The 23752-nt window shown below is 45.4% G+C and overlaps 1 protein-coding gene across 14 annotated transcripts in view; it reads right to left on the minus strand.

Moving 5' to 3' along the window:
* Positions 1-2788: 2788 nt before the first annotated feature.
* Positions 2789-23752, minus strand: part of LOC101338055 (uncharacterized protein C11orf91) — a 37234-nt gene continuing 16270 nt past the window's right edge. For 3 of the 14 annotated variants that reach the window (XM_073808750.1, XM_019948360.2, XM_073808751.1), the window contains 3 exons: positions 6131-6169; positions 4279-5265; positions 2789-3041 (listed from right to left, as the gene is read on the minus strand). In XM_073808750.1, the coding sequence (XP_073664851.1) occupies positions 2956-3041; positions 4279-4774 (582 nt within the window). In that variant the 5' untranslated portion in view covers positions 4775-5265; positions 6131-6169 and the 3' untranslated portion in view covers positions 2789-2955. Of the gene's footprint in view, positions 3042-4278; positions 5269-6130; positions 6170-9569; positions 9685-10237; positions 20125-23752 lie in introns of those variants that run through there. The other 11 variants (XM_073808746.1, XM_019948359.2, XM_073808747.1 and 8 more) reach the window with 7 other exon arrangements.

Raw genomic sequence — 23752 nt, forward strand, 5'->3', positions numbered from 1 at the left:
CCTTTATATGTCCCGCATTGGGTTTTGGAAACACTGGAATTCATTGCTAAGATTTACAACCCAAGAGCTTTTGCCTGACACTGGGCCCACACTCCTGGCTGGGCGGCAGTGGCTGGAACTGACCCCGCGGTCAGGAAGGAGCTCTGGGGCTTGCCAGCCTCCCCCTGGCTCCCGGCGCCACACCCGGGGTGTCCAGCTGGGCCTCACAGGTGTGCACATTTGCATCCTCAAGCTAGAGGTCGCTGCACAAACTTAGGGGCAAGTGTATGTAACATCCAGGGCTCTCACCACCCCATCTATCCATCTATCAGCATCTGCACCCTTACACCGCAGATACAACCTCCCGCTATCACAGATAAACCATCTCTGCCTCCATCTAAAGCCAATCCCTCTACTGTAAACTAGACCCAACCCCGCTGGTTTACTCAAGGATACCATTCCAGCAATTCCTCATCTCTCTGAAACCGTGGGTTAAATCCATTTCACCTGCCTTCACTAATCAAGGTCGTTTTAAGACTTGCATGTCCTCCAAGCAGCACAAAGCCTAAACAGTAAGATTTTTGCCTGAGTTTTTGTCCAGAAACTTGGAATCAGCTGTGTCTAATTCGATCTGAGTGGGTTAAGACTGGATAGGACCACTGACCCTCTAACTGGGCCTGTGCCAGTGTCCGCTCAGTGACTTTTTTTTTTTTTTTTTTGCTGTACGCGAGCCTCTCACTGTTGTGGCCTCTCCTGTTGCGGAGCACAGGCTCCGGATGTGCAGGCTCAGCGGCCATGGCTCACAGGCCCAGCCGCTCCGCGGCATGTGGGATCTTCCCGGACCGGGACACGTGTCCCCTGCATCGGCAGGCGGACTCTCAACCACTGCGCCACCAGGGAAGCCCCCGCTCAGTGACTTTTTGACATCAGAGGGCTAAAACCTCCACCCTCAGAACACGCAGAGGCCTGTAGCCGAGTTACACCCAAGCAGAAGGACAATTACCGCACCTTTTTCCAACCACCTCCCCATGCTCCCCACGCCTCCGGCCACCCTGAGTCTTTATTCACTACCCCATAAATACCCCAGGCCCTTGCCTTGGGGGGCGGACCATACCTGACCTGCGGCTTGTTCGCACAGCTTCTCATCTGGCTGCCTCGCAAATCAGTCCTCTCTTCGCTGCAAACCTTGGCGTGTCAGCATTTGGCTTGCTGTGCGTCAAAGGAGCCTCTTCTACCTCGTCAGTTTTTCTCTACTGGGTCATTCTCCATCAGACCACAAACGTCTGGTCATTTATTCCTTCTTAAAAAACCATTCTGTCAACCCCGCTTATCCTGCCGGCTCCTGCTCAGATCTCAGCTTTCCTTGAAGCTAAGCTCCATAAAAAGTCATCTACACCTGCTGTCTCTAGCTCGTCTGCTCCCGTTCTCTCCCCCAAACTACTCCACTCAGGTGTTAACCCCCATCGCTCAACCAAAATTGCTCTGGGCAAGATCACCGGTACTGAATCCAAGTTGCTGAATCCAAAAGCGAATGTTCAGGCTCCTCTCACTTGGCCGAGCAGCAGCATTTGTCAGAGCCGACGGCTTCCCCCCGTTACACCCCTTCTTAACCTGTCTTCTGAAATACCCGGCTCACTGCTTACTCCTATTCATTCTCCAAACTTGATGGATTCTTTGCCTATGTTCTACTGTGCTGCTGGCACAGTAAGGGCACAAGGGAGTCTAGATGCCAAGCACCAAAACGTTACATTTGATGGAAGATTTTTTTCTATCAACTACGTTACCCTTTGCATACTCCTGCGCTGAGCTGTTGCTCCTCCTGGCTGTAGAGGCAGCACCTGGCAGAGGGACGGCGGCCGCAGCGGGTGCCCCATGGGGGACCCAGCAAGGGGGAAAGGGCAGAAATGCTGTACCATCGCTTCTCGCTTAGCTGGATTATTAATTCCCACAGCCTCCTAACTGCTTTCTCTGCGTCCCTCCTTACCCTGTTCTCAACATAGAGCAAGTCAGATCCTGTTACTCGTCAGCTGAAAACACTCTAACTACTTCCCATCCCACTCGGAGTAAAACCCCAAGTCCTTACTATGGTTTGTAAGGTCCCGCTCGAATGGACCCTCTCTGTACTCGTCCCTACCACTCTCCCCCCACTCCTGCTCCAGCCAGCTGGGCTCTCTGCTGACCCTCAAGCATCCCACCTTCAGCCTTCGCACCTGCCCTTCACCCTGAAACATGCCCCCAGGTTGTCACCTGGCTGTCGCCCTTAACCTTTGTCAAACCTTGTTTAGATGTTGCCTCTTCAAGAAACCCTGCTTTCCTCCTACCCTCAGGACCATCCTCACCCCTACTCTTTTTGTTTTCCCCTTAGCCTGTCATCTTCTGATACCCTATTATGGTTTACTTATATTTATTGTCTGCACCCCCCAGCCCCAAGAGCCTAGGAAGGCGCCTAGCACATAACATGCACTCAAATATTTCTTGACTACATGAATTTCTAGGAACGACCGTGTCTTTGATCAGATTATCAAAGAGTTTTGTGCTCCAAAAACCATTTAAAAACTAAAAACATTTCCAAGGACTAAAGCTGTTTGAAACAAACTAAGCCCTTGTCCCAGTCCTCAAAGAGCCTTTCCGAGCAGGGTCACAGCAACAGATCCAAATATATGTTGCCCTTGGCTTTTCCCAGTCCCCCCACCCCGACTTGGCAGTGTTGGGGATCCCCTCCTCCCTTGAATGCCAGCTGGGCAGCAGCTTCCAGCCCCCGTGAGAGTGCTTCCCCAGCAGCAGCACAGACAGGAGAGAGACCATGAGCTTTACCACTCAAGTGGGCACTGTATGTAGAGTATGTGCTGGGATCAACAAGAACAGCAGTAAATACAGAACAAAAAATAACGATCTTTGAAATGACAACAAACGGGGTACATTATCTAAGCACTAACACCTAAGGAGGCCGCTGCTTAGGCTCTGGTGGGCAGCTCCTCAGGAGAGAGAGGCCGACTTCTTTCCAGGCTGCCTCATCTTCAGGCCTTGTAACTTTTCATCTTTCAGCGCTTTCAAGAATTTATCTGCAGGAGAGCAAAACAAACTTAGCTGTAGGAGACATAAGGGCTTTTTCTAACACTTCCAAAGCAAGCTTCTGGGAAGCAATTGTGTGCTCCCTACATGAGCCCCAAACCCATTATGACCCAAGGTGGGTGAGGGGAAAAAAACCCTAACAGCCAAAACACGTCAAAGTGGAGAATAGGTGGTTGAGAAATCCAGGACTCAGAAAAGCCCAAGTATTCCTGGAGTTTTCTTCCCGAGGATGTGAGGAAGGAGACATTACAGGGTGCCTGATGAATTGGGGACCATTCCTACGGCCACATGGACCTAAACGTGTCTGTTATTTCACAATAATGGGGATGGTCTTTCTAGAACCATCTGCCCTTTTCCAGTGGTCAGGGGCTAGCCTTAGCCAGACAAGGTGTTGGGAAGGACAAAATCTGTGGAACAGCCTATGGCTGTTTGGTCCATCTGGGAGCAGAATATTCTACAGTGCAGCTTGGTCCTTCTGGGAGTAGAATTGGGTTTAACAACTTTACTCTCTAACATCAAGGACTCAAGTCTGCGCAGTAGAGGAATCCTGCCCACATCAGTACAGCTGGTCTGCTCTGGTCTGCCCAAGACTTCAGACCTTAGACCAGACGGCAGAGGCAAGGACCCTGGTGAAAGGGCGGCCAGGGGTCACAGGAGGCTACCTTCCAGCAGTGAGAAATTGAGGATGCCCAAACTCCTCAGTGAACATCCTTGGGCCTTCTGGGTCTTACACTTCCCCCTACAGATCAACTGACCCTCACCTACTTCCCCCTCCTCCCATTGAGGACCCCAGTTTAAGATAAACACTAAAAGTCAGGTCTCTAGAGACAGGGGCTGTGTGTCTCGGGAGGGGGTGGGGGAGCGGTGTGCGAAACTCCAGGGTGTTAGTATCACTGTGCAGGAGGCTTAAAGTTCAACTTGGGGGTTGTGATGGACAGAGTTCCAGGTTTAGAGGCTCAGAGTCCAGACTAACAAAAGGGCTCAGGACGGAGGGAGGCTGGAATTTGGGGCAAAGGGGGCCGTGAAGTCCAGATTTATGGTGGGCAAAGGAATCGGTTGAAATCCAGGATGGAGTGTCTGGGTTCTGAGGGGATCGGTTTGGGATCAGGGATTCCTGGAAGCTGGAGTCTGAGCCCAAGGCCACACTGAGGGTGAGGGGCTCAGGGGGCATGGAGCCAAGGAGGGAGCAGAGGCAGGCTAAGGGTGGGCTCGGCCGAGGTTACACACAGCGCTGGGAGTCGAAGCCGTCCCCAGTGATGGTGAGCAGCTCCAGCTCCTTAATCCGGATCTCCAGCTCGCACAACTCCTCGGGATGGGAGGCAGAGGCTAGCCGGGGGGTCGTGGGGCCGGGGGCCAGGGGCGAGACAGCCACCTCGGGCCCCGGCTGTGGCGAGTAGAAGAAGCGCAGAGGCTCGTAGGGGATGGAGGCCAGGCCGGAGGGCCAGGGCGGGGGACAGGGGCGCTCACTGGGGGAACCCAGGCCAGGCGGCGGTGGCGGCAGGGGCGCTGGGGCAGGGAGCGCCTGGGGCAGAGGCTGGCTCCCAGTCGCCCCGCCCGCCGGCGCCCCTCCCGCCTTCAGCGGCACGAAGAGCTTCTTCCAGATGTTGAAGTCGCTGAGCGGGGACGAGGAGATGCCGCGGTCATAGAGGGACGGGAAGTAGAGGGGCGGGGCCGGCCGCTGGCTCCTCGTGGGGCTCTGGCTGCCGCGCCGCCCCTTCGGCATCTTTTGAACTGGAAGGTGAGTGGGAGGAACCCCGTGCCGGGAGACGCGAGCCCTGGCCCCGAGTCACCCTGGTTCTGAGGTTCCACAGGCCACGCCCCGAGGGAGAGCGACCCCCACCCTTTCGCCCGGCCCCGCCCCAAACAATCAAGATTCTAAAGCCCCGCTGGCCACGCCCCAGAATATGACCACGCCCACCGACGCGCCCCTAGAGTGAGAAGCCAGCGGAGTAGCTGGAAAGGGAAATCCCGCACGTACGCCCTGATGTGCGGCCCGTTCCCTCCGGGCGCTCCGCCAACATCCTCGACGACAGGTCCGGGTCCTCCAGATCCCGCCCCACGACTCCTCCTACCACCCCTAGATTCCGCAAGCCTCACAACCGAGCTATTGCACCCCTGGCGCCTGCTCTCGCATCCCGCCATAACTTCATGCAAAAGTAGGAAGCTGGGAGCTGGTCAGAACTCCGAGAGAAAACTTTCTTCAGTCTTCCTCTCCTTCTATAGGGAGAAAAAAATTCCTAGAAACTTGCCCCCTGCCCCAGCAGACTTCCCTTACCACTCCTCATTGCAAAGAAGTTTAGGCACAGGAGTGTCTGACTTTTCCTCCTTTACAACAGAAGAAGAGGGTAGATGGGAATGGCTGTTAGAGCCAACCCATGTTTCTACCAAATTTCCCAGTGTTCTGGACGATTCTGGAAGAAAGGGACCCTGGTATGGATTTGGAATAGATCTGAACTAGGTGTCTTCAATGAAATGTAGTTTAGTTCTCTTCCGAACATTCATTATCAGGAGCTAACAGGGAGTAAACGAACCACCAAAAGGAAATCCTGCAGAATGGCCCTCGAACAGCTCAGCTGTTCTTTAGGGTGTCTTGGACATACTGTCCAAGGGACATGCCCATCTCATATAGATGAGTAGCCTGTACTAATCATAGACTGAGAGTGAGTAAATTTCCTTGAAAACGTCCGCCTAATGATATTGATGTAAATGAACAAAGATGGGTGGGGGCCAGTTTAGACTGTTGGCCAGTCAAGATCTGAGTCAGTACCAGCTCCACTAGCAAATGCTCTGTGTGTGTGTGTGTGTGTGTGTGTGTGTGTGTGTGTGTGTGTTTGGCAGCAAAGCAGAGAGAATCAGATATCCAAGATGGACAAGTTGCTTGACTTCTAAGATGGCTTTCTGTAAAATAAAAATAAGAGAACCAGGCTGCCTCATAGGGTTGTTTGTGATAATCAGATGGAAGACAGAATAGTGTGTGTGAAGCACTTGTAAACTTAGAAACTCTGTCCAAATGTAAGGAGCAGCAACCCCCACTGAGGGGCTTGTCTGAAGCTGAGAAGATTTTCCTCCCCACACTTACCTGTAAGCTCCTTGAGGGCAAGCGTCCAGCTCAAAGATCCTATAATGAGCATATAATAAGATTCAATAAATATTTGGACACTTTTAAAACAGTGTTGTGGGAACTGAAGGGGATCACAATATACCACCCCCAAATATGCCACTTTGGCATCAGAATTATTTTAAGTTGGCAATTGAAAAAAGCAGACACAGGAGGAACTTCCTCCTCTCCTTTTATGGCCTAAAAGCAGGCCATAAATTTCCCTTTGTAAAGGTAACAAAATTTCCTTTGTAAAGAAAATAAATTTCCCTTAGTGAAGGTGTCCCCAACTCCCTCTCCCGTGCCAGGAAGAAGAGATGACCCTTATTACTGGAGATGGCACTAACTTGAGCCTGCATAACAGACCTTACCAAACAACCCTTGTCTTCCATAAGTTTCCCCCATATACTTACCTTCCCACCATTTACCTAGAAATTAAAAGGCCTAGAAATCCAAACCCCTTTCCCTTTGTCTTATCATTTGTTCGCAATTTAACACCCTTTGTTGAAATGGTTTCTGAGCTCTCAAGCCTAAACACTTCTTTGGGTTTTCATTACTTTTCTGTAAGGCCCACATATGCATACATAATAAATCTTTTCTCCTGTTAATCTGTCTTTTGCTACTTTAATTCTCATGACCCAGCTACTGAACCTAAGGGAGTCGAGGAAAAGTTTTTTTTTCCATTCCTACAGTAGTAGGAACCATAGTAGTGGTAAGAACCAGGGTTTGGGACTCAGACCTGGGACTGAGCCCTGGATCCACTATGTATTTGGCTGTGTAGGTTGAACCTTTCTGAACCTGTTTTTCATCTATATAATGGGACTAGTGATGGTACCTAATTGCTTGGATTGGCAAGATTAAATGAGACAATCTAAGTACCTGGCCGTAATACCTACTCAGTAAATGTTAGCACTTGTTATTACCTATTGAAGATCCTTAGAATGGAAAGAGATTTTGCATTATGTTTTTTATAGTTTATTTTTATTAAACTATATTATTTACTACTACTAATATTATTAAATAATAAAATAATATGATTAAATAATATTATTAAACTATTATTTTTAATTAATTAATTTATTTTTGGCTGCGTTGGGTCTCTGTTGCTGCACACGGGCTTTCTAGTTGCAGCGAGCGGGGGCTGCTCTTCATTGCGGTGTGCAGGCTTCTCATTGCGGTGGCTTCTCTTGTTGCGGAGCATGAGCTCTAGAGCACGGGCTCAGTAGTTGTGGCGCACGGGTTGCTCCGCGGCATGTGGGATCTTCCCGGATCAGGGCTCGAACCCGTGTCTCCTGCATTGACACACGGATTCTTAACTACTGCGCCACCAGGGAAGCCCACATTATGTTTTTTAAATGATGTGACATAATCACATGTTTTTACTTGTATTTATCCATTCAAAGAGAAAAACTTTCCAAATGTTTTTTCTTAACCCCAAGATAATCTAAACAGATTTGATACTGGATGTCTTGCTTATAACACAGTTGTATGAGACAATGGGTTAAAAAGGTTGTTTCCTCTAACAACCACACTACAAGAAAACTCAGGCGCCGCAATGAACAAACACTGAGATAAACCCCAGTTTGGAGGTGAAGTCCATCTGGGGTCATAACAAACCATGGTAGTTAAGGCAGAACCCTACCGATTATTTCTGCAAACAAAGGTCCGGGAAATTCAAGTTGCTAATGAAAAGATGAGCAGGCTTGCATGCATTTTAAACAGAACTCTTCTCTCCCTGCGGTCTAAAGCTCTTGTATCACCTGCCTCTTCCCCCAAATCTCCATTAAGTGCCATCCTGTTGGGACTTGAGGGACACAATTCCTAACACCCCTGCCCCCTGCCTGCATTTGGAACCAACTGAGAAAGACACACACGAGTCCTTTTTTGCTGCTAAAGGTCAGCTGGAGGATGCTGCTACTGGTCTGGCAGCCAGGTGGGCTTCCTGATACTGCACCTCTCAGGTGAGCTCACCCACGCTGCGCAAGGCCCTCTGGGAAAACCACAGGCCTCGTGTGCAGGGAAGGGGCCTTTACCGGCACAGTGAAGAGCTGGCCAAGAACCGACCTGGTCCTTTCTCCAAACTCACTAAGCAGGGCAGTCCTTCCTCCACTCTCTGGAGAAGAGGGGCCAGGAGGGTCACTCTTAAGAATCATGACGCTGCGGGATGTAAGTTCCTCTCAACACTCCGATTTAAATTTTCTATTTAACCCAGGCTGCCTCTCTGCAGTTGGGGTTTGTAATTTTCCATTGCCACAGCCCTCTCCAGAAGGTCCTGGGAGTACCTGGGGTGCTATTCACCTGGTTCTCTCCGTCATGGGACTGCTGGAGATGGTACAGAAAGCCTCCCCTGGGAGTCCCCTTCCCCTCCATCACTCTAACTGCATCTAGACACACTGCTGGCCGTCACAACTTCACTAGGGTCTCCGCCTCTTGAGGGGTGTGTCACGATTTGCCATGCCTGCCTTGGCTCCCGGTGGCTTTTAGGGACATGCAGTGTTTGTGGCTTGGAGTACAACAGAGTTTTTTATGAAGAGAATGTTTGTGTCCCACCCAAATTCATATGCTGAAATCCTAACTCCCAGTGGGAGGGTATTAGGAAGTGGTTAGGGCATGAAGAAAGAGCCCTCCTGAATGGGATGAGTGACCTTAGAAAAGAGAGCCCCCTTGTCCCTTCCGCCACATGAGGGCACAGGAGACAGCCACCTATGAACCAGGAAGTGGGGTCTCACCAGACACCAAATACACTGGAGCTGTGATCTTGGACTTCCCAGCCTCCAGAACTATGAGAAATAAATGTTTGTTGTTTAAGCCACCCAGTCTATGGTATTTTTGTTATAGCAGCCTGAACCGAGACAAGAGTCGTGTCTGAATCAGGACCCCTTGTGACTCTGCGAAGGTCATGCCACCTCCCTGATCCTCCATTTTCTGACCTATAAAATGAAGATAATATCTACATCACAAGGTTGGTGTATTTGATGAAAATATGTATAAGCAGTACCTGGGACACATCACGGGTGCTCAATGAGGTGTGACTATGATTAGTATTCAGTTACACATGGATTCCTTAATTCACCATTAGGTCCTGGTAAATTGATGAGAAAAATGGAGCAGGGGATCTCTCCTCGAAAATCAAACCCACTCCAGATTGAAAAGCCCTACACCCTAGAAGCTGATTCCCTGTTGTCCTGCTGAAGACAGTGGTAGTGAAATCGCAGAATGCGTTTCGGGACTTAGTAGAGCATAGGTTCTCCTGTCTTGGCACAGAATTCAGTGAGAGGCAGAGTGACAGGTAAGGAAAGAGTTTATTAGTAAAGGATGCTTGTGAGAAATACAAGCTGGCAGGCAAGGGAGTGACACCCTGAGAACTTAGTGGGCTACAGTTTTATAATCAAAGGAAGAGGGGAGAGGGGGAGAAGAACACCTTCTTCCTCATTCTTGAGTAAACATCAAGCTTCCATCATTAGCTCCTCCTCCACAGCAGGGCGGGGGGGCGGGGTTTCTTGTCCCTAGATAGTCAACCTGGAACTGTCATGGTGCTGTGGAAGTGAGCAAAAAGGTGGTAACATATAGTAAGATATGGTAAATCATCTCAGGTTTCAGTATAATGTCACCTTTCTCCTATATTTCTGCTCTTAGTACAAGCAGATAAATCCCCTTCTCAAGGACGATTAACTTGCTGACTTCAAGGGGCGTGATGTAGGACTCATTCCACAATTGTTTTATTGTTTGGGGGCATGTCTCATGCTTCTGTGTTATGGTTTTTTTGCCAAGCAAGTCTGTGTGGTTTTGTTGCTAGGCAAGCCTGCTTGGTTTTGTTGCTAAGCAAGCCTGCTTTCTTGAGTGATCATGAACTTACAGGGGTCTTCCATACTGTTCTTTCTATTTAAGATCCCCTTTGGGATGAACTATTTAATCACCTACTTTGTCCCTTTACTCTGTCCCTATAGTAGTAAACACATAAAGAGCGGCTACTGCGTGCCAGGTACTTGTCTTCACTAATTTCGTCTTTCTAACAACCCCTAGAAGTAGGTGATGTTATCCCCATTTTCCAGGTGAGGAAACTGAGGCACACAAGGTTAAGTAACTTACCTGAGGTCCTGTGGTTGGTTAGCGTCAGAGCTAGTGTTCCACACAGGCAGGCTGGCTCCAGTGCTCAGTCTCTTCACCACTCCCTGCTACAGCCTCCCAACTGTTCTCTCAGCCCGCAGGCAGGGCCACCTTCCTGCCCTCTGGCTTCCCGTCCTCTTCCTGGCAGGGGGCTGGCTCTAACTGGAAGTTGTTTGTGCCACAGTTCAAGGGCCCAGCTATTCTGGGAAGCATGGAACAGTCTTTTCTTTATTACTCATTTGAAGTAACCATTGTGTTGGTCTGAACCTGGGCGTGGGTAGGGAGCAGGCATTCCCACCTCCCTTCCCAGCATCCACGATTTCAAGAAAGTTTCTAAAAAATGCAGCCCAGCCCTTATTCTTGTTTCTCTTGGTGGATGTGTTCCTCTGCATTTGCAGAGTAAGTACAGTTTTTAATAAACTGAAGCCTGGGAGGCAGATTCCCTGGCATGGAGAGTACAGGGGTTTGGAAGATAAGAGCTGAGTCTAAGTCCCATCAACCAGCATGAACCAGCTATGCAAGCTTGGGTGAAATAATTGTCACTAACACTTATTGTCCACTTACTGTGTTTTCATGTATCCTGACAGTAACACTTACAGGGGTAGGTCTGTCAGAATTTTCTGTTCACAAGCAACAGAGGTTGATACTGAGGATTTACACAGAGGTCTGTGAGACAGCTCATGGAATTAAAAGCTTAAGAATTAGGTTTAGGGCTTCCCTCGTGGTGCAGTGGTTGGGAATCTGCCTGCCAGTGCAGGGTACATGGGTTCAAGCCCTGTTCCGGGAAGATTCCACATGCCCCGGAGCAGCTAAGCCCAGGTGCCTCAACTACTGAGCCTGAGCTCTAGAGCTTGCAAGCCACAACTACTGAGCCCACAAGCCACAACTACTACAGCCCATGCGCCTAGAGCCCGTGCTCCACAACAAGAGAAACCACCGCAATGAGAAGCCCTCGCACCACCACGAAGAGTAGCGCCCGCTCACCTCAACTAGAGAAAGCCCGCGCACAGCAATAAAGACCCAACACAGCCAAATATAAATAAATTTATTTTTAAAAAAAAAGAATTAGGTTTAGAAGGTGCAGAGACCAGGTAGGAGGAAGGAATCAGTAGCCTGTTCAGTGTGGCCAATGGGGTGGTAGATGCTATTGGCTGGCTATTCGCAATGACTGTTTTAAACCCTTTTCCCTCGTTGCCTTCCCCTACAGAGGCTGGAAACTGTGCCAGCCCCCGTGCAGCTAGGAATAGCCATGAGACACAGTTCTAGTCAGAAGACATGAAGAAGGTACCTGGGAGCTTTCTGGGAAAGATTGCACTTTCCTTATAAGAGGGACAGAAACAACTGAAGCTTTCGCCTCATCTCCTTTGCCTGCCTAGAACCCAGATGCAATGCTGACACTTCTGCAGTCACTTTGTGATCAGGAGGGAAAGACCAAAAATAGCACAAATATCCCAGCCCAGACATCACTGAGCAGCTAAAACAACACTAGTGGCTGCCCACCTCCAGATTGTTTATGCAAGGAAACCAGACTCTATCTGATTAAACTACTCTAAATTGGGTTTTCTGTTACTTGTACCTTTCCTCAGACTCACAGCTTCAACCAAAAAATTTTTATCAACCCTTGCATAATTCAAGACTCAAATTCCTGGAGAGAACATGCCTGTCTTTTGGCTAGAGGAGGCGCAGTGGTTGGGACCAGTGGTTAGAACAACTTTATTAACAGTTCCACCAAGACTGCACTTAAAGGGTGAAAGTAATTCCCCAAAAGGTAATTATGGCTCTGTTACAAGAGGGGAGGAGGAGAGATGCCAAGTGGCTAAAAGTCAAATGTCCTTTACTGTAGGTACCACTGTTACAACTGATGACGATACAGAGGCTCAGAGTGGTGAGGTAGTATGCTCAAGACCTCAGAGCTAGCCAGTGATAGAGGCATAAAAAGGACTCTTTTCAACTATGCTGCATATGTACAGCTTTTAAGTAAAGGTCTGTTGCAGTTTAGGCTTTACTGTAAACCTAAACTAAAAAAAAAAATCTCAAAGCTACTTTATTCACATAATATACGTATTATTTCCATTCCAATTTTTAGTGTACTCTTAACTGCTTCCTATAGCTCAGGGAGGAAGGGGTTTAGTTAGCAACTGCCAGTTAACCCTTCTCACTCGTAGTTGTCTTCATCAGGGATGTCTGGTTGCAAAGAACAGAAACTTTCTCAAACTAGTTCAAGCAATCTTACTGAATCCAAGGGCGAGTCACCTGGGCCCCACTGTCCCACTCAGTGAAATGGGCAGGGACTGTAGTTTGTAAACACTCTGATGGGTTTGGGTATAGGCAATACTATTGCATAGTTACTGAAAAAAATTAAATGAACTCATATAAATACAGTGCCTAGACTAGTGCTGGCACACGGTTAAGCCCTCAAGTTGTGACCCACTATGCTCCCCGTTCAAAAATTTGGAGCCGGTCCCATTCTGTCTACCCTAGTAGAGTTTACAAATTACAATGCTAAGCTCCAGTTCTGGTCATAGCACCGTAAGCCAACACTGCTCACATACAGGATCAGCATGCTGGGGTTGGCTAACTTGCACATGGCTGATAATAGCAAGGGTGGGAAAAGCAGCACCCCCAGGGAAGCTGATCACAGGAAGGAAGCTCCCTACTCCACAATCAGAGTCTTGAGTTTCCCAGGTCAGTGCACTCGCCCCCTGTAGGGTTCATGCTGTCCCACCCCCTCTCCCAGAGGCTCTGGACTCCCCAGCTGCCAGGTGGGAAAAGAACATCCTTACCTACAAGGGATCCTTGTAGACACTGACCTGGAAGTTAAGTACTGTGGTCATTTATTTTATTCCAAAACAACATGTGCCTATGAATAGGAAGCTTTACATTTATTTAGATAAATAAACAGTTTATGGTGAATAATCCTCTAAGAAAATGTTAAAGGTCATCTCTGGTCAGCTTCTACTTTGGTCAAAGCCAGAGGTTAGTAAACACACTGTGGTTCCCTGTAGATTCTGAGACCCCTGGAGCGTCAACAACCCTGTGCTCCAGGTAACCTACATTTTTATTATAGTCCACTTCCCACCTGCTGGACACGACAGATGCATGACCTCAAGCCTCACAACAATTCTCTGAGGTAGGTGCAGGAAGCCAGAGCTCAGAGGTGTTTAGAAAACTTGTCCAGGGACTTCCCTGGTGGTCCAGTGATTAAGACTTCACCTTCCAATGCAGGGGGTGTGGGTTCGCTCCCTGGTCCGGGAGCTAAGATCCCACATGCCTCACGGCCAAAAAACCAAAACATAAAACAGAAGCAGTATTGTAACAAATTCAATAAAGACTTTAAAGATGGTCCACATCAAAAAAAGAAAAATCTTAAAAATAAATAAATAAAATAAACAAAAACTTGTCCAGAGACATAGCCAATTAGTGGAAGAGACAGGATCCGAATTGAGGTTCCCAAAGGCAAACTCCATGCACTTAACAGCTACTATCCTGAAACAAAATATTTACAAGAATCAGTGGGCCTTTTGAAACAGACTGGCAAACACAGTGTTTTGAAATTACCTCCTGTTTCTGGAAAGGTCTAACTAGGTATGTAAAGCTCACACCATTGGGTAATCTAACTGTCAGTAAAAGACAACTGTACTTAATATTTTCCTTTCTAAGAAAAGGCAGGAAGCCCTCGCAGAGAGTGGTGAGAGTGGGCAACCTTGTCTTGTTCCTGATCTTAGAGGAAATGGTTTCAGTTTTTCACCATTGAGAATGATGTTGGCTCTGGGTTTGTCATATATAGCCTTTATCATGTTGAGGTAAGTTCCCTCTATGCCTACTTTCTGGAGGGTTTTTATCATAAGTGGGTGTTGAATTTTGTCAAAAGCTTTTTCTGCATCTACTGAGATGATCATATGGTTTCTATTCTTCAATTTGTTAATATGGTTTATAATATTGATTGATTTGTGTATATTGAAGAATCCTTGTGTTCCTGGGATAAACCCCACTTGATCATGATGTATGATCCTTTTAATGTGCTGTTGGATTCTGTTTGCTAGTATTTTGTTGAGGATTTTTACATCTATGTTCATCAGTGATATTGGCCTGTAGTTTTCTTTCTTTGTGACATCTTCGTCTGGTTTTGGTATCTGGGTGATGGTGGCCTCATAGAATGAGTTTGGGAGTGTTCCTCCCTCTGCTATATTTTGGAAGAGTTTGAGAAGGGTAGGTGTTAGCTCTTCTCTAAATGTTTGATAGAATTCACCTGTGAAGCCATCTGGTCCTGAACTTTTGTTTGCTTGAAGATTTTTAATTACCGTTTCTTACTTGTGATAGGTCTGTTTATATCTTCTAATTCTTTGTGGTTCGGTCTTGGAAAATTGTACCTTTCCAAGAATATGTCCATTTCTTCGTCGTTGTCCATTTTATTGGCATATAGTTTTTTGTAGTAGTCTCTTATAAGCCTTTGTACTTCTGCAATGTCAGTTGTGATTTTTCCTTTTTCATTTCTAATTTTATTGATTTGCACCCTCCCTCTCCCTTTTATTCTTGATGAGTATGGCTAAGGGTTTATCAATTTTGTTTATCTTCTCAAAGAATCAGCTTTTAGTTTTATTGATCTTTGTTATTGTTTTCTTCATTTCTATTTCATTTATTTTTGCTCTGATATTCATGATTTCTTTCCTTCTACTGACTTTGGGTTTTCTTTGTTCTTCTTTCTCTAGTTGTTTTAAGTGTAGGGTTAGATTGTTTGAGATTTTTCTTGTTTCTTGAGGTGAGGTTGAATTGTTATAAACTTCCCTCTTAGAACTGTTTTTGCTGCATCCCATAGGTTTTGGTTCGTTGTGTTTTCGTTGTCATTTGTTTCTATGTATTTTTTAATTTCTTCTTTAATTTCTTCAATGATCTCTTGGTTATTTAGTAGTGCACTGTTGAGCCTCCATGTATTTGTGTGTTTTTTTTTTTACAGTTTTTTTCCTGTAACTGATTGCCAATCTTATAGCGTTGTGGTCAGAAAAGATGCTTGATATGATTTCAATTTTCTTAAATTTTCCGAGGCTTGATTTGTGACCCAAGATGTGATCTATCCTGGAGAATGTTCCATGTGCACTTGAGAAGAAAGTGTATTCTGCCACTTTTCAGTGGAATGTTGTATAAATATCTATTAGATCTATCTGCTCTATTGTGTCATTTAAACTTTTGTTTCATTATTTATTTTCACTTTGGATGATCTGTAGATTGTGAAAGTGGGGTGTTAAAGTCTCCTACTCTTATTGTGTTACTGTCAGTTTCCCCTTTTATGGCTGTTAGCATTTGCCTTATGTATTGAGGTGCTCCTATGTTGGGTGCATAAATATTTACAATTGTTATATCTTCTTCTTGGATCGACCCCTTGATCATTATGTAGTGTCCTTCTTTGTCTCTTGTAATACTCTTTATTTTAAATTCTATTTTGTCTTATATGAAAATTGCTACTCCAGCTTTCTTTTGATTTCCTTTTGCATGGAATATCTTTTTCCACCCCCTCACTTTCAGTCTGTTTGTGTCCCTAGGTCTGAAGTGGGTCTCTTGTAGACAGCATATATACAAGTCTTGTTTTTGTATCCATTCAGCCAGTCTGTGTCTTTTGGTTAAGGCATTTAATCCATTTACATTTAAGGTAGTTGTCGATATGTATGTTCCTATTACCATTGTCTTAATTGTTTTGGGTTTGTTTTTGTGGGTCTTTTTCTTCTTTTGTGTTTCCCCGCTTAGAGAAGTTTCTTTAGCATTTGTTGTAAAGCTGGTTTGGTGGTGCTGAATTCTCTTAGCTTTTGCTTGTCTGAAAAGCTTTTGACTTCTCCATCGAATCTGAATGAGGTCCTTGCTGGGTAGAGTAATCTTGGTTGTAGATTTTTCTCTTTCATCACTTTAAGTATATCCTGCCACTCTCTTCTGGCCTGCAGAGTTTCCACTGAAAAATCAGCTGATAACTTTATGGGGATTCCTTTGTATGTTATTTTGTTTTTCCCTTGCTGCTTTTAATATTTTTTCTTTGAATTTAATTTTTGTTAGTTTAATATGTGTCTTGGTGTGTTTTTCCTAGGGTTTATCCTGTATGGGACCTCTGTGCTTCCTGAACCTGGGTGACTATTTCCTTTCCCATGTTAGGGAAGTTTTCCACTGTAATCTCTTCAAACATTTTCTCAGACCCTTTCTTTTTCTCTTCTTCTTCTGGGACCCCTATAATTCAAATGTTAGTGCATTTAGTGTTATCCCAGAGGTCTCTGAGATTGTCTTCAATTCTTTTCATTCTTTTTCTTTATTCTGCTCCTTGGCAGTTATTTCTACCATTTTGTCTTCCAGCTCACTTATTTGTTCTATTGCCTCTGTTATTCTGTTATTGATTTCTTCTAATGTATTTTTCATTTCAATTATTGTGTTGTTCATCTCTGTTTGTTCTTTAGTTCTTCTAGACCTTTGTTAAACATTTCTTGTATTTTCTCAATCTGTGCTTCCATTCTATTTCTGAGATTTTGGATCATCTTTACTATCATTACTCTGAATTCTTTTCCAGGTAGATTGCCTATTTCCTCTTCGTTTATTTGGTCTTGTAGGTTTTTACCTTGCTCCTTCATCTGTGACATATTTTTTTGCTGTCTCTCTCTCTCTCTCTCTTTTTTATGAGTGGGATTGTGTTCCTGTTTTACTGGTTGTTTGGCCTGAGGCTTCCAACACTGGAGTTTGTAGGCTATTGGGTAGAGCTGGATCTTGGTGCTGAGATGAGGAACTCTGTGAGACCTCACTCCGATGACTATTCCCTGGGGTCTGAGGTTCTCTGTTAGTCCAGTGGTTTGGACTCAGAGCTCCCACCACAGGAGCTTCCCCCCGACCCCAGGCTCGCAAATCAAGATCCTGCAAGCCGTGTGGGGTGACAAGAAAAAAAAGAGAGAAAGAACAGAGTAAAAAATAAAATTAGACTAGGAAACTAACAGATATGTTAGAAAGAATATAAAAATAAAAATACAGATGAATCAACAACTGGAAGGTACATCAGTACCAAAATAGTAAAAAAGAGGAGGGAAAGGAAAAAAAGGGGGGGGTAGGCCTTGGCTGTGGAGGGCGGGGCCTAATCAAGGGCAAGTTTTGGGCAGTGGGGAAGGCCTATGCTCAGGACCCACAGGGCTGGAAAAGGCCCTGGGGGCTGTGGGGGGTGGGGCTTAGGCTCAAGGAACAGAAGGGGCCCAGGCGTGCCCCCCCATCCCCGTCTGAGGGCAGCGAACCTCACTGGGAGCTCAGCAGGCTTCCTGGGCTCGAGTGGGCGGGGCAAACACCCTCCTCTCCTCTCCTGCTCCTCCAGCCTGGGGTCTGGGAGCACCCCTCCCGCCTGCATCTCTTGATCTCCCTGGCTTCCTTCCTATGTCCCCAGGTCCAATGCAGTCAGGCGGGGGTGGGGGTGGGGGATGGGAGAGCCTTGGAGGGCAGGGGACCCGCCTGGGAGCTCAGCAGGCTCCCCGTGCCCAAGTGGGCAAGGCGATCGCCCTCTGCTCCTCTCCGGCTCTTCCCAGAGTCCCTCCCACATGCCTCTCCTGATCTCCCTGGCCTCAGGGGTGCTGATCTTGTCTTCTCCACTCCTCCTCCCTCCTCGGTCCCCCTACGTCCTACTGGTTCACTTTGGGGTTCCTCCCGTCTCCTTGGGGGTCAGAGTCCCCACCAGCGGCCGGCAGATGCCCTATTTGTGGGGAGACGCTATCTCCGCATCTTCCCACACCACCATTTTGACTCCTCCTCTCTGGCTTTTTTTTAACGTTTTACATTTTTTGGCTGTACTGCATGGCTTGCGGGATCTCAGTTCCCCGACTCAGGATTGAACTTGGGCCACAACAGTGAAAGCACTGAATCCTAACCACTAGACCACCAGGGAACTCTCCCCGACTACTGGTTTTTTGCAGTCTGGTTGAATGCCCCTTCAAAGTTCCCCCAAATTCATTGTCTGCTTAAGTGAGTCAAAATTGGTTCTTGTTCCTTGGAACTAAAAGGCACTGCATGAAATGAGCCACTTTGCTGTGGGCATGGTCAGTACTTTCTTGGGCAGAAAAAGTTCTATTGAGGAAAGAGTCACACCTAGTATTTTGTCTTTGAACAGAAGATTAAAGATGATGTAAGGAAAAGCTCTGAGCCAATAGGGAACACAGAGCACCAAGGTAATGCTAGGTTTTGATGAGGAAGCCTCTATTGGTCTGTGTTTAAGTAATGGCATCAACAGAAGAAATCTGGTACTGTCCAAGATCTCTTCTTTCAGTTGCTACCATTGGGCGTGTCACCTATGTTGTTACCCTTTGGGCCAATCACCACACTCATGCATTTGATGAGATTTTATTTTCAGAAAGGCAGTATTCATTCTGGTTTGTCCAACAGATCACATAATCAAGGTGTTTTTTTTTTGTTTTTTTTAAATGTTAATCAATAAATTCCACTCGCGTCGGCAGAAGTCAGACTATGCTGTTAAATATAGCCAAGACTGTAAGCATACAAATGTCACTGTCTACTGGATCTTAAATTATTCACCAGTACCCACAAGAAAGAGGCAAAACTTTGTCCTCCTGAAGAGGTGTATCACTTTTTAGGAAACCGGTAGCGCTTCTGAAAGCCTCAGCACTTGTGATTACGCTAACAGCCCTTACAGATGTATTTGACACTATCTGTGCTGACTCAGCTAGGAGCCAACAGGCTGGATGTCGGCAGGTAAAACACATCCCTGCAGACCTGTTACTATTCATGATGACATTTGGAAATCTCAAATCGCAACCCCAAAGGCTCCTCCTTTTCCATTCATGTATTATACACACACATATGAAGAGTTTTCCTACCAGTAACATTTAAAATAAGCACCCTTAATAACTGCAAGTCACAAGTAACATAGAATATTCAAATGTTTAGTTTTTAACTGTGTGTGACAAAGCTAAGACAGCCTACCATTCCAATAAAAAAGACGGGGAGTGGGAGGGATAGTTTTAACACACCATTAATTTATGTTACTGCGTTTTTCTACTGAAAGACAGCAAAGACAATACAAAATTTAGGGACAGAAGAAAACACAGATTTCAGCCTCTGGTACCTCTCTAAAGATAAACCTTGTGCTTCTGTGCCCTGCCATCTGGAAAGCTTACCTCCTTCCCAGCCAGTCACCTTCTAGCTGAGAATACAACAGTCATTAAGAATCTCACTGTCCACAGCCCACACCTGGAACATGCACCATGCCTACCTGGCAATACAGGGACCATGAAAGGCGAGAATAATGCATGCCTTGTGAGAGACTGTTGAAAAGGAGCCCCCTGCCCCAGTCACCCAAAAAAGTACTGATCACATTAACTACATCCAAGGAACCAGAGGGAAATAGCTGAGGACTGCAGAGAATCTACTCAAGCTGTCACTGCAAAGAGCAGAGTAAGAAGCATACAACTTTACTCAAATCACATGCACTTCACTCAAACTTTTTCCCTCAAACAGGTCTTCTCTGCCAACAGAACTGGTCTTCAGAGTCCCTCTGAGTTCCTCTCTCTAATCTAACTTGCTCAAGCTAGTTTTAGTCTTTCCCAACAGGATCCAGCTGGAAAATATAAAGCCTTTGGAACGCAGCAGCACAGGAAATGAGGAGTATACAGAAACAGGAGATTTAGGAGAAGCCCTTCTGGTGTAGATTTAGAGACAAAAGCTCCAGACCACCACCAGCAGCAGGATGACCAGCAGAGCTGTTTTCCCTGATATACTCGTCCCGTCACTTTTGTTACACAGGTTCTTCTGGCAGCAGTCGTACTTAAGCTCCTTCTCCTCTAAGGCTTTCGCAATGGCTGCGAAATTGCAACGGTCAAACATCCAACACTGGTAGTAAGTTTTCATTGGCACTGTGGGGGAAATACACACACGCAAAGATAAGCACTCAAGCAGGTAAAATGCTGCACCTGTCTTTGAACTCGCAGTTCTACTTCTTAGAACTTATCCTGGGGAAATAGAGACATTTGGGTAAAAATATGTATCCCAGTTAGCTTATAAAGGGGAAAAATTAAGTAAATAATGATCCAGCTCTGAATGGAACTTTTCCATAAAAGCAGAGTCTCATCAGAGCCAATACAGTTGTGTGTATATGGAAGGCAACAGGCAATCATACTAATGTTTGAGAGAGTTACAAAGATTTTTAAACACATGCCCTCTTTGATCCAGGAATCCCACTTCTAGAATTTACCCTATGAAGTTACTTGAAAAAAGGTTAAGATATATGCTCAAGAATGGTCACTGCACTACTATCTGTAGCAACAAGAAACGAAAAGACAGTCGGTTAATAAAAAAGCACTTGAATAAATTATGGTAGAGTTCCACACAACGAAGTTCCATGCAGATAAGGAATGCCACAGACCATGTGTATTGACATGGGAGGAGTTTGAGGGTTTTTTTAAAATGCAGAAAAATAGTTAAATTGGACTTCAACAAAATTAAGCGTTTGTGCTTCAAAGAACACTATTTTAAAAAATTAAAAAGACAAAACCCACAAAAAGTGAGAAAATGTTTGCAAATCATATATCCGATAAGAGTATAGTGTACAGAATCTATGAAACACTCTTACAACTCAATAATAAAAAGACACCCCAATTAAAAAATGGGCAAAGGGTATAGATACTTCTCCAAAGATATACAAAGGGCCAATAAGTGCATGAAAAGATGCCCAACGTCATTAGCCATTAAGAAAATACAAATCAAAACCACAGTGAGGATCAATTCACACCTATTAGGATGGCTATAGTCAAGAAATTGGAAAATAACAAGTGGTGTCAAGGAAGCAAAGAAATTGGAATCCTCAAATATTGCTCGTGGGAAGGTAAAGTGGTGCAGGTATCTTGGAAAAGTCTGGCATTTCCTCAAAAGGTTAAAAATAGTTACCATACGACCTAGTAATTCTACTCCTAGGTAAATATATTACCCAAGAGAATTGAAAACTATGTTCACACAAATGCTTATACACGAATGTTCATAGCAGCATTATTCAAAACACCTAAAAAGTGGAAACAACCCATATGTCCATTAAATGGTAAATGATAAGCAAAATGTGGTATATCCATTCAATGGAATATTATTTGGCCATAAAAAGGAATGAGGTACTGATATATCCAATAACATGGGTGAACATTAAAAACATTATGAGCAGGGACTTCCCTGGGGGTGCAGTGGTTAAGAATCTGCTTGCCAATGCAGGGGACACGGGTTTGATCCCTGGTCCAGGAAGATCCCACGTGCTGTGGAGCAACTAAGCCCGTGCACCACAACTACTGAGCCTGTGCTCTAGAGCCTGCGAGCCACAACTACTGAAGCCCGTGTGCCTAGGGCCTGTGCTCTGCAATAAGAGAAGCCACCGCAATGAGAAGCCCGTGCACTGCAACATAGAGTAGCCCCCTCTCGCTGCAACTAGAGAAAGCCCGCGAACAGCAACGAAGACCCAATGCAGCCCAAAATAAATAAATGAATAAAAAAATTTAAAAAAATAATAGATTATATACTTTAAAAAAACAAACAAACAAAAAAACATTATGCTAGTGAAAGGAGCCAGTCACAAAGGACCACAACACTGTATGGTTTGATTTATATCTAAATGCCCAGAATAGGCAAATCCGTGGAGACAGAAAGTAGATAGGGCTCCCTGCCGGGGTATGGGCGAGGGAAGAATACGGAGTGACCGCTAACGGGTATGGGGTTTCCTTTTGGGGTGATAATAATGTTCCGAAGATGAGTGGTGATAGTCGTACAGAGTTGTGGATATACTAAAGGCCACTGAATTGCGCACTTTAAAATGTACTTTGGAACTGAGATATGTGAATTATATCTCAATAGAGAAAAGCCTAGATGCAGAACAACATGTAGAATGTGACCCACCTGTATAAAGTCTATGTGTGGGGGTGAGCGTACTACTTTCCTCTGGAAAGCTTCCCAAGTAATTTAGCAGAGTTGCCCTCACAGAGGCCATCTTTCATTTACACATGTCTCTGTAGATTGAGACTTAAAATAAAAAAGCACTGGATGACGTTATTTTAAACATAGCTTAAACTTCCCTTAAAAATCATTAGATTATTCCGTAAAGCAGGAAAAGTTTCCAAAAGAACGTGCCACTATGGTCCCAATTTTTACACACAAAGGAAGATGCAGGCCAAGATATATGATGCCAATTAGCTTATAGTGACTTAACATTGAGAAAAATTACGTTAAATATTTTAAAAAAGTGAGAGCTGAGAGAGAAGAGAAGTTAGTTGTACTAGATGCTGAGGACACACAGATATAGAAGGTTGGTCCCCGCCCTGGAATCGTTTTCTTTTCTTCTGTGTTGGAAAGAAAAAAAATACAGATGCTTATTTCCTTATTTAAGGCCAATAACTAGTTTATTCTATTTCATTCACAGCTCAGAACAAAACTTCTAAGTTTATAACTGCAGGTATAACTGTTCTGTCCTCCCCCTCAGAGGAGATGAGTGTTTGGCCTGGATTTTAATGAAGTCTGGTCAAGTGGCAGAGGCCAGATAAGAGTGTTCCAGTGACTCTACCTGCTTGGATCATAAATATTTAAGTGGATGCTTCTAATACTGTACTAAAGAATGCTGTTGAATAGGACAAGTTACTGTCTTATGTAGTAGTCATCAGGCTTTGGAACTGCGAAAGCATGAAAGTCACCAAAATGTTAATTAGGGAAACCTAACAGCTTGGGGAGAGCAGATAGTAATTTATTAATAATTGCTACCAATTAATCACTTACTATGTGTCCTGCAGTGAGCCAAGCACTTTCCTTGAATGATCTTATTTGCAGAACAACCTTCAATGGTGAGCTTCTCACCAAAGCCACTGTCAGAATCACCCGAGGAAAAGTGGATCATATCACAGAGTCGCCGGAATGTTAAAGGTTCTCTCTCTGCTAGGCACAGCCTCCCCGCTCTTCGAAGATTTGCCTTGAGTCTGCCTTTACCAAGCAGTAGTCCCCAGTTGCCTTAGGCATCCTTCAGTGTGTCCCTTATTTGAAAGGCCATTACAGAAATGATTGCTTGGCACTGTCATCAAAGGCTCTGCCAGACTCTCCGTACACGGTTTATATTTCCAGGACCTAGCCAGGACGCCAGTAAATTAGTGGCTGAAGTAGCGCCCATCTGTCTCTCTTCTAGACTGAATCCGCACAGCGCTAGCACGCACATTTCTCCACTAACTGCCCCACTGACCCCGGGAGGTAAGTATTCCTATTTCACAGCTGGGGAGACAATGTGGCCAGATTAATTAAATAATTTCTCCAATGTATGCCTGGCCTTTGATTCCTGTTTATGACAGTGTGCCTCGCCTCTCCCAGGCTGACGTCAATCAGAGTCGGAGGGGCATTTAGATGTTCTGTTACTATCTGCCTTACTGTAAGGTTTGAATATCTATATTTCAAGAACTGCTGTTACCACATGTCTAGCTGAAGTTTTGGGACCTATGTTCATGAGAAGAAGAAAATTATTTAAGATTCACA

The sequence above is a fragment of the Tursiops truncatus genome, chromosome 8 (assembly GCF_011762595.2).
Source record: "Tursiops truncatus isolate mTurTru1 chromosome 8, mTurTru1.mat.Y, whole genome shotgun sequence".
Taxonomy (NCBI): domain Eukaryota; kingdom Metazoa; phylum Chordata; class Mammalia; order Artiodactyla; family Delphinidae; genus Tursiops; species Tursiops truncatus.